At 62.8% G+C, this 9,722-nt stretch overlaps 1 protein-coding gene across 1 annotated transcript; it reads left to right on the top strand.

Annotated features, from left to right (window-relative positions):
- Window positions 1–1,644: 1,644 nt before the first annotated feature.
- On the top strand, window positions 1,645–5,356 carry LOC105859563 (testisin-like). The gene is made up of 6 exons (XM_020281475.2): window positions 1,645–1,751; window positions 1,949–1,975; window positions 2,315–2,480; window positions 3,229–3,512; window positions 4,627–4,781; window positions 5,030–5,356. Exons 1-6 carry the CDS (start codon window positions 1,682–1,684, stop codon window positions 5,270–5,272), a joined length of 945 nt encoding a protein of 314 aa, XP_020137064.2. The 5' UTR covers window positions 1,645–1,681; the 3' UTR covers window positions 5,273–5,356.
- Window positions 5,357–9,722: the final 4,366 nt, after the last annotated feature.

Genomic DNA, 9,722 nt, shown 5'->3' with positions numbered 1-9,722 from the left:
GCTACATTCTAGGAAGAAACCACCTCAGGAAGGTGGGGTGGATGGTCAGTGGGGGCCAAGGGGTTGCTTTAGGGGGGCCAGGGGCAGAGAGAGCCAAGCTGGGAGGGGAGGAAGCCAGCCCGCAGCTGTCTGGAAAGGAGGCTGCAGGGAGAGGCGACCGAGCCCAGAGCCAGCTTGGCACTCGCTGGGACAGGACACACCGGGGCCAGGGGCAGGTAGGTGGTCAGAGGAAGGAGAGAGCCAGGCGGGCAGGGGCTCTCTAGGGCCATGGGGAGTCCCCAGGGCATCTGGCAGGACCCGAGACTGAGGTGATCCCTTGGGCCCCAGTTGAGAAGGGCCTCTCTGGGCCTCCCCACGGTACCTAGCGGTGGTTGTGGGCGCAGTGTCCTGAGCGATGGGCCATGCATGTCCCTGAGAGCAGGGGTGTGCAGGAGCCTGGCGAGTCACAAGTGCTGTCATGCCCTGGGACACAGAGGGAAGGTACTTGTAGGGAAAACCTCGCCCCCAGGCTGTGCTCGGGGGGCTAGTCCCCACCCAGCCCTGGCCTCCCCTTGGGCTCCTTTCTGCTCAGTCCCCAGCCCATGCCCCAGGCCCGTCTCGCTGCAGGGCGTCTTGGGTGGGGTGCAGGGCCCAGCGCGGGATGTCAAGGACTGGTGGTCCTGGGCCCGCATCAACATCTGGAGAAGGATCTCTGGTCCCCCAGCTCCTGGTGACTCGCCAGCATCTCCCTCAAGGCGCCCTGGATCGAGGACACCGGCTGGCCATCTCCACTACTGCTCCCCAGGCAGGAACCCTGGCTCTGCCGGCTCCTGCTCCGCACCTGGGCCCAGGCCCAGGACTCCCAGAGAGTGGCCTTGGAGGAAGCTCCTGGGAGTCCCTCTGGAGGGAGCCACCTGAGGCGACGCTGGGGAGCTGGTCACTCTGCAAACCCCGCCATGTCCCTGCCGGTGTTCAGGACACACAGAGAGGCACCAAGCAGGCACAGCCTCCAGAGACCCCCTCCAGAGTCACGGGCCACAGGGACATGGCTGAACCACCTAGTGGCGCCTGTCTCCCTTTCTGCCCCTTTCCTTCTACCCAGGATCCCTGACAATAAAGTCTGCCAAGGGCAGTGTCGGCTTCCAGAAAGGGTTAACCCCAAGGACAGTGACGGGAGCGGAGCAGGAGCCCTTGCCAGGGTGTGGCCAGGGCAGGTGGGCACAGCAGGCTGCCGGCTCAGGGAGGACCAAGCCCAGGACCATCACTGTCCCCAAGAAAGTGCTGTGAAGGAAACTTGTCCTGCCCAGCCCAACGGGGCTAGGCCCCAACCCAGCACAGGGAGGACCTGCTCTTGCGCCCTAACGGGGGCTCAGCTGCCGGCCGGGTCCCGGGTCCTGGGGGAAGTAGTGGGTGGAGATGAGGGGGCCGGGGGTCAGCTGGGACCTCTGGGCTGCAGAAAAGAAAGGGCGTGTTCAGGTCCACGGGTTCTCGCGTCACACCATGGAGTGTGGTTGGGGACGCGGCCCACAGGAGCGGAAAGCCAGGGCACTGTGAGGCCTGAGGGTCCCCAGACGGCCCGGGCCCAGGAGGCCCAGCTGGGGCAGGTGCTGGGCCAGGGCGCCCTGGCTCCCGCTCCCCAGGGGGCGCCCAGCCGGCCTGGGAGGAGGAAGCAGAGGGGGCGCCACGCTGCGCAGGCGAGGCCATGGGCGCGCGGGCCTGCGCGCTGCTGCTGGCGCTGCTGCTGGCGTGGGGGGACCAGGAGAAGAAGCCGGGTGAGCTCCAGGGGGGCCGCTGCCGGGCTGGGGACGCGGGGGCGGCACAGGGGCCGCGGGGGGGGGGTGGCACGGGGGTGCCCGGGGCAACAGGGGAGCTGCGGGTCCCGCGCGGGGGTGGGGCGCAGGTAAACGGCGGGGGGGGGGGCGAGTGGGACACGGAGGCTAGGGGAGCTCACCTTCTTGCCTCCTCCCAGAGAAGCAGGAGGCCGACCTGTTGTCAGGTAAGGCGCCCGGAACGGAACGCGCCTCCCTGCGCGGTGCACTGGTGCACTGGGACCGGGTGCAGAGGGCGCCTCATCTCTTCCTCTCCCGCCCTAGGATCGAAAACTTGTTGGTGTTCGAAAGTAACTGATGGGCCCTAGGGGTGGCGCGGGCCTTGCATACCACGTGGGAGAGTCCCTAGTCACCTTCCTCCACCCGGACAAGAACCCAGGAAGCTGGGAGGGGCGGTCCTGGGAGGACGTGCGGATCCCGGGCGACCACTGCACGCATCGTGGGGGCGAGGCCGGGAGGGGCGGGCCTGCTTCATGGCTGAGCTGGGGTCCATGTGTCCATCCCAGGTCCCTGCGGCCAGAGGACCATCCCGCCGCGCGTGGTGGGTGGAGAGGACTCGGTGATCGGGCGCTGGCCATGGCAGGGCAGCCTGCGTCACTGGGACTCCCACACTTGCGGAGCCAGCTTGCTCAACCGCCGCTGGGTGCTCACAGCTGCGCACTGCTTCGAAGAGTGAGTCTGGGCTCAGATGCGGGTAGCTGGCGCGGAGGGGGGTAAGGTGGGGCCGCTGACCTTGGCCACCAGCCTGGGCAGGCACTGGGTGGGCACATTACTCGTGGGTGTGGCCTGGTGTTCTCCTGGGCTCCTGCTCTGTTGCAACCCATTACATTCACTGCAGTTCCCTTTCGTGCTCTTGGATGGAACCCTGTTCAGGTTCTTCCAGAATGTTCTTCCAGAATATTTCTATGTTCATCTGGGGTGGTCTATTTTTTTCCTTAACCCAAATGGCACTACCCTCTGTGCCATCTGCCCTCATTCCACCTCTGGTGGCTGCGTGCCACAGGAGTGCAGGACAGGGAGGAGGGGCACCTGCCGGGCACTGAGCCTGGCTGCCGCGAGCACTCCCAGGGAAGCTGTGCTGGCTGCGTCCGGCTGGGCGCCCACACCGCCCTGGCGCATCTGCTCTTTCTTCTCTGCTGGCCCGGGGTCCCGCTGGAGGGCTCTGCCGGATTCCAGTATCCTTAGGACAGCTCTGTGAGCTGACGAGACCCCACCCTCCCTCCCAGTCCCCAGGTTCTGGCACTTTGGCTGTGGCCTCTCTGGGCTGCCCCATGTCTACAGGGGCTGTTGTGCCCAGGAGAAGGACTTGCTAATGGCGCCTGGGAGGAGGAGTAGCAGCCCCACAGCCTCACCTCCCACATCCGCCCCTCCGGTGGCCAAACCTTGTCAAGGCCCCTGACTGTTCTCTTCTCCCCACCAGTTCGAGTGACCCCTTTTCATGGTCGGTCCAGTTTGGCGAGCTGAGTGCCATGCCATCTTTCTGGAACCTTCAGGCCTACTACAATCGTTACCAGGTGCAGAATATTTACACGAGTCCCAGGTACCTGGGGTCGACATCCTATGACATTGCCATGGTGAAGTTGTCCACCTCCGTCGTGTACACTAACCACATCCAGCCCATCTGTCTCCTGGCCTCCACATTAGAGTTCGAGAACCGGACAGACTGCTGGGTGACCGGCTGGGGGCACATTGAAGAAGATAAATGTGAGGCTGGGGTCAGGCGGGTCTGGGGGGCTCCTACCTTCATTTGCTTTTCCCTGTGACTCAGGCACAGCAGCCCCGTCCTTGGCCTGGGCACAGTGGGACCCCCTACCGGCCTGTTCCCCTCCTCTCCTCACCTGCCTCTCTGTGCTGGCTCCCACCCACCAGGGCAGGAACCAGACACTTAGCTCTTGCTGCCCCAGACTGTGGGGACCACAGGAAGCCCCGGTTGGTTCAGGCTGCAGTGACGGGGTTTGGGGAGAGCCTGGTGACAGAGGCCTCAGCTACTTCCCCGAGATGCTCACGCACTTGCAGGCGTTAGCTGCCCCTTCTGGGTCCTCCGTGCCTGCCCCATCTCCCAGGACGTGGCTCTGGCTGACTCCATAGCCTGAGCCCGTTTCTGTTTCCTTGAACTTTGCATGCCATGTTCCTGCAGCTTCAGCTCAGCGCTGCAATCCCACTGGGGGTCCCCGTGGGCCTGACCTCTCATCCCTCAATACAAGTACCCTGAACGCACTGAGCACAGCACCCGGAGAGGTCCGCTGGAGCCCCAGCCCCCAAGACTGGTCATGTTCACTTTGCCAGAATGCCCATTCCCATGGCTCCCTGGCCTGGCCCATGCCTGCATCGTCCTGTGGCAGTCGTGACAGGACCAGATCCAGCTCCTTGCATACATGCTGTGTGCTCAGTACTCTTGTAGACTTGGGGACCCAGGAGCGAGCAAGGCAAAGCCCTGTCCCTCTTGGAGCTTACTCAGGGATGAAGTGGGGAACATTTTCATACCCATTGGGCAGAGTTATGGGGATTTCACAAGGCCCCAGACCTTGTAAATGGAGGAGAAGTTAGGGCTCATTGGCTCAGGCAGGGACTATCACCTCTATCCACTAGACAGGGAAACTGAGGCCCAGGGGACAGCTCTAACAGCCTGTCCATCCATGGGGTCCTTCTGTGATATAGTTGAGCACCTATGAGGTGCTGGGCTCAAACTGGGAGTCATCAAGAAGAACATGCCAGGCACGGTGGATGCCCCAGAGACACACACCCACAGCTTGTGCCACCCCTCCTTAGAGAAGTGGCTCAAGTTGCTGTCTTTCTCTGTCTCCCCATCCCCCAATAGCTCTGCCATATCCCTACACCCTCCAGGAAGTGCAGGTTGCCATCATAAACAGCTCCATGTGTAACCACCTGTACCAACAAAAAGATTTCCGCTTAGACATCTGGGGAGACATGGTTTGCGCTGGTTATGCCGAAGGCGGCAAGGACTCCTGCTTCGTGAGTGTCCCTCCCACCACGCCCAGTCCCAGGGGTAAGAGCAGCCTGTGTCCCTTACCTCATGTGATCCGTACACCAACCCTGGGAGGCAGAGGCGGTGGCCCCCTTTTGCACATGCATGAACTGAGGCTTGGTGACTGCCCCGGGGGAGTAGGATTCGCACCCAGCCCCACGGCCCCTCCAGTTCTCCCGGCCTCTGCTGCTCCCTGAGCCTGCCCCAGGCTGGTCTCACCCACATTGCTCCCCAGGGTGACTCAGGTGGACCCTTGGTGTGCGAGAAGGATGGACTGTGGTATCAGGTTGGAGTCGTGAGCTGGGGAGTGGGCTGTGGTCGGCCCAACCGGCCCGGTGTCTACACCAATGTCAGCCAGCACTTCAAATGGATCCTGAAGCAGATGACCCGGAGTGGCATGCCCAGGCCAGACCCCTGCCTGCCACTGCTCCTCCTCACGCTGCTCTGGGCTCCCCGACTCCTGCAGCTTGGGGCTTGAGTGTTCTGCGCCCGTGAGGATCGAGTCGCCTGCTGAGCCAGGCTCTGGTCTCTCCTGTCCTGTGTGCCAATAAACACGTTTGAGTGACGCCTGGCAGAGTGTTCCTCCAGCCTGGGGGCTCCCTGACAACTTCCTCCCAGTCACCCATGTCCAGTTCAGCCCCTGAGCTGCCCTAACCCCTTAGTCCTTGCCCGCCCACGTGCATTACCCCAGGTTTTGTTACAAACGGCAGAGCTGTCTCCGGGAAGATACTGGATGGAAGAGCAGTAGCAGCTGCAGCGTGTCTGGGGCTGGGAAGGCTGGGGGTCGGGGTGCCAAGGAGGAAACACTCCCAACGTCCCCATCCCAGGCTTCCCTGGCACACGCACGCCAGATACTCCCGGTCTCACCACAGACCCTGCAAGGCTTGCCAAGGCCAGGACCAGGACCTGGTTGGTACAGGGAGTTTATCTGGCAGGGGTCCCAGGGAGCAGGTGAAGAAGGAGGGACTCCAAGGCAGGGGAGGTAAAAATGCTAATGGCTGTACCAACATTGAGGTTCCACTTGCTGGCAATAGAGGCACAGTCCTGCTGGGGCCTCAGCATTGGCCCTGAGAACAAGGACTCTAGGGAAGGACGGTTCTCTCTTGACACCCTCTCCCCTGACCCTGCACATGTTGAGGGTGGTCCTGGGGCACAAGATGCTCCAGAGCTGCAGCTGCCCCAGGCGAGGCTGTGAGCCCTGGGGGAGTTGTAGCAGCTGCATCGAAAGTGGCTGGGGCAGGTTACTGGGAGGGTGTCAACCCTGTGTGTCCCCCATCAGTGTCCCCTGACTCCAGCATCAGTGTGGCCAAGGGACCAGCCCAGCAGGGCAGACTCAGTGGGCCCTCTGAGCTGTGAAGGCAGATCTGCACTTGCCAAGATGCCTGAATGCTGTGAGCAGAAGGTGGGAGGGGCTCTGGCCTGACTCCGCCCCCTCCCCAGCCCACAGCCCTGCTGCGTGGAAAATGCACCCACCAGCGGCAGACCTCCCAGGTCACCGGTGAGCCTGGGGAGCAAGGCTGGAGGGGCTTCTGGCTCCCCACACCACGGAGGGGTTACCCCGTAGAATGTATTCCCCACTCTGCACTGTCCGGGGTCCACTTCATCTACTTGGTGACGGAGTGGCCGGGGCACTGGCTGTGGCCCCATCTCCTTGCTCTCCTCTCTCATGGAGGGGTTAAAACCCACTGAGAAGACCAGGCCTGGTGGCTCACGCCTGTAATCCTAGCACTCTGGGAGGCTAAGGCAGGAGAATCACTCAAGATCAGGAGTTCAAGACCATCTTGAGCGAGAGTGAGACCCGGTGTCTACTAAAAATAGAAAGAAATTAGCTGGACAACTAAAAATATGTAGAAAAAATTAGCCGGACATGGTGGCGCATGCCTGTAGTCCCAGCTACATGGGAGGCTGAGGTAGTAGGATCGCTTGAGCCCAGGAGTTTGAGGTTGCTGTGAGCCAGGCTAACGCCACAGCATTCTAGCCAGGGCAACAGAGTGAAACTCTGTCTCAAAAAAATAAAAATAAAAAACCCCAACAGGGGACCAGTGCAGCCTGCAAGTGACACTGCTACAGCACCCTCCACTCCTGCCCCAGTCCCACTGTCCCTGTCCACTCCCCTCCTCACTCTGCTGCACCTGCCCGGCCGCGTGGGGCCCTGTGTACCCACCCTTCTCCGCCTCTGGCCTTTCCCGACACGGTTTTCTCCGTCTGGAGTGTCCCCCATTTCCTGGGAGACCCCTACTCTGGATGCAGGCCTCTGTCTAGAAGTTGGTTCTTCCCTGGGCCTGGCCCTAGGCTCCTGTCCCTCCAGCCCATCGCTCTCATTTTATTCCTCTCGCCAAGGGGCGCAGTTCGTTATCGCACGTGTGGTATCTCCCAGGTGGGTGACCCGCACCTACAGTGGCCGTGGGCCGGAGGCCTGCGGTGTCCGGCCCCGGCTGGGCGGTGCCGGAGGAGCTGCCGTGGTCTGCGCCGGGAGCGCCTGGCCACAGTGTTGCCTCTGGCCCCTGCGTGGGTGCCGTGGCGTTGTGCCAGATGGAGAGGATGCTGGTGACAGCTCCATGAGGAGGACGGTGGGGCCCTACACCCGGAAGTCTTGGGGTCTGAGACTGGTGGAAGGAAGGAGCTCTCGGCCATAGCCACTCCCCAGGACTGGGAAAAGGCGAGGGGACAGACCTGGACGCCTACCAGGATGTGGACGGGACAAGCGCCGTGTACCATTGGAGTGTCCTCTGCCTCCCGCCCGGAGTCTGACCCACTGGGCGCTCCCTGGAGGTTCAAGGCAGCCACTGGACGGCCTCGAGGAGCCCCTGCCAGGTGGCTCCTGTCAGTGGCTCCTGAGGATGACAGTGTGGGCGCCTGGGTGCAGGAGGGGGGCACTACCACCCCTGCTGCAGCGCAGCCTATGCCCAACACATCCTGCCCAGAGCAGGGACCCCGGGCTGGGGAGAAAGCGGGCCCGAGAGGGTGCCCTGGAGCTCACTGCCCAATTTCGTGTGGACTGGGGACGTGCAGACCCCTGGGTGAAGCTTTGAACCATCGGGAACTGGGGTGACCCAGCCCCTCCCAGCGCATCTGTGCCCACACCCTCCTCTCCTGACCCAGGGACAGTAGCCCTGGCAGAGTTTGGGTCCCTGAGATGCACCTGATGGCCTCAAACCCTTGCCCTACCACTGTCAGGCCCGAGACCTTGAGCTGGTCACCCAGACTCTCTGGGACTCAGCTCCTCAAGTGCAGAGCAGGAGTAGTTGTTGGGGAAGTCACCCGGGGGATAGGAAGAGTGGGCCAGGTCTAGGCCTTTGTTAGTTTCCTGTGCCGCAGTAGGAAATGACCATGCTTTGACGGGCTCTGTCCCCAGCTGTCTCCAGCCTTGGCCTTGGCCCAAAGATCTCTTGGGCTGGAACCCCCTCCTCCCCTTGTGTCCCCTTGGGCAATTCTCCCTCATCCTTTAAGACGTAGTTCAGACAGCGCCTCCTCCAGGAAGACTTCCCTGAAGCACGCCCCGGCCGCCTCACCTCTGGGCAGGTGCCTGCGCACAGCCCCCACACGTGCGCCCATCAGTGCAGGTGCTACTCCGACCTGCCACCATCTGCTTCTGCATCTGCCCCATGGGGCAGCCAGGTCCGAAGCCGCACATCTGGCCCCGTCTGTGCACCCCAGGGCCTGGGAGCCCGGTGTAGACACCCTTGGCAAATGACCGCTGCGTGAATGGGTGAACCAGGGGCTGCCCTGAGGCCCCGTGGCCGCTCAGACAAGCCTGGCACTGAGCCCGGCCAGGAGAGGCAGCGGATGGGCCTGGGGGACGGGGCAGTGGAGGCCTTGGAGGCAGACTCCTCAACCACCGTGGGGTCAGGGCGCGGCCTCTGCGGGCCGCCTCTCGTCCTTGGCGGAGTCCCCTCTGCCTCACCCCTCAGCTTGCTTCTTTGGGCTGCAGCCCGGGGGCTTCGTGCCCCAGAGGCGGGAAGGCTTGGGCGCTATTGGTGGTGCCCAGGAGCCAAGCACCACACTGGACGCACTGTCCCTGCAGAAGCTTTATTGATTGGTGACGTCAGATTCAGCGTCACCGTTACCCCAGGACTGTTAGCCCACCACACCCCAGCTGGCTGCAGCATTTGTCACCTTGCAGTAACTATTGCCAAATGAGGGCGTCATCTGCTGCCGCGGCGCTGTCCTCCTCTGCCAGGGCGCTGTCCTCCACCGACTCGGTGCTGTCCTCCACTGACTGGGTGCTGTCCTCCACCGACTCAGTGGTGTCCTCCGCTGCCAGGCCACTGTCCGCTTTTGGGAAATCCCAGTTAAAGCCGATCCCCTTGAGGCCAAAGAGTCCGTACTGGCCAAAGATGCCCGTGAGCACCTGTCCCTCTTGGCTGGGGAAGGCAGAGAACTGCTTGCCAGCGTTCTTCCCAAAGGAGATGCAGCCTCTCATGTCGGTGCACACGGCCAGGTAGTGGATTAGCAGGTTGAATGCGCCGTGGATCTCCGTGATGTGTTCTCCCGGCCACAGGAGGAGCTCCTGGCTCGTCCCACCCGAGGCACCACGACGATCATCCCAGATGTCTCCAAATTTCACCTGGATACTGCAAGGGAGGTGAAGCTTGAAGCCCTGCCATCGGGGTGACCCAGCCCCTCCCAGGGCTTGCGTGCCCCACCCTCCCCTCCTGACACAGGGACAGCAGCCCTGGCAGAGTGGGGTCCCCAGATGGACCTGCTGGCCTCAAGCCCTTTCCCTGCCACTGTCAGGCCCGTGACCTTGAGCTGGTCACCAGGCTGTGCCGGGCTCGGCTCCTCATGTGCAGAGCGGGAGCGGTTGTTGGGGGGTCGCCCAGATCACGGTAGGAGAGGCTGTATGGACGAGGTCGTCACGGCCCTCAGGAGGGGCCACAGCCGTCCCCACGGCTCACAGCGGGGCTGTCCCTGGCCAAGCTGGGGCT

This window comes from Microcebus murinus, chromosome 19, assembly GCF_040939455.1.
Source record: "Microcebus murinus isolate Inina chromosome 19, M.murinus_Inina_mat1.0, whole genome shotgun sequence".
Taxonomy (NCBI): Eukaryota; Metazoa; Chordata; class Mammalia; order Primates; family Cheirogaleidae; genus Microcebus; species Microcebus murinus.
This window is presented reverse-complemented; position numbering and strand designations above follow the sequence as displayed.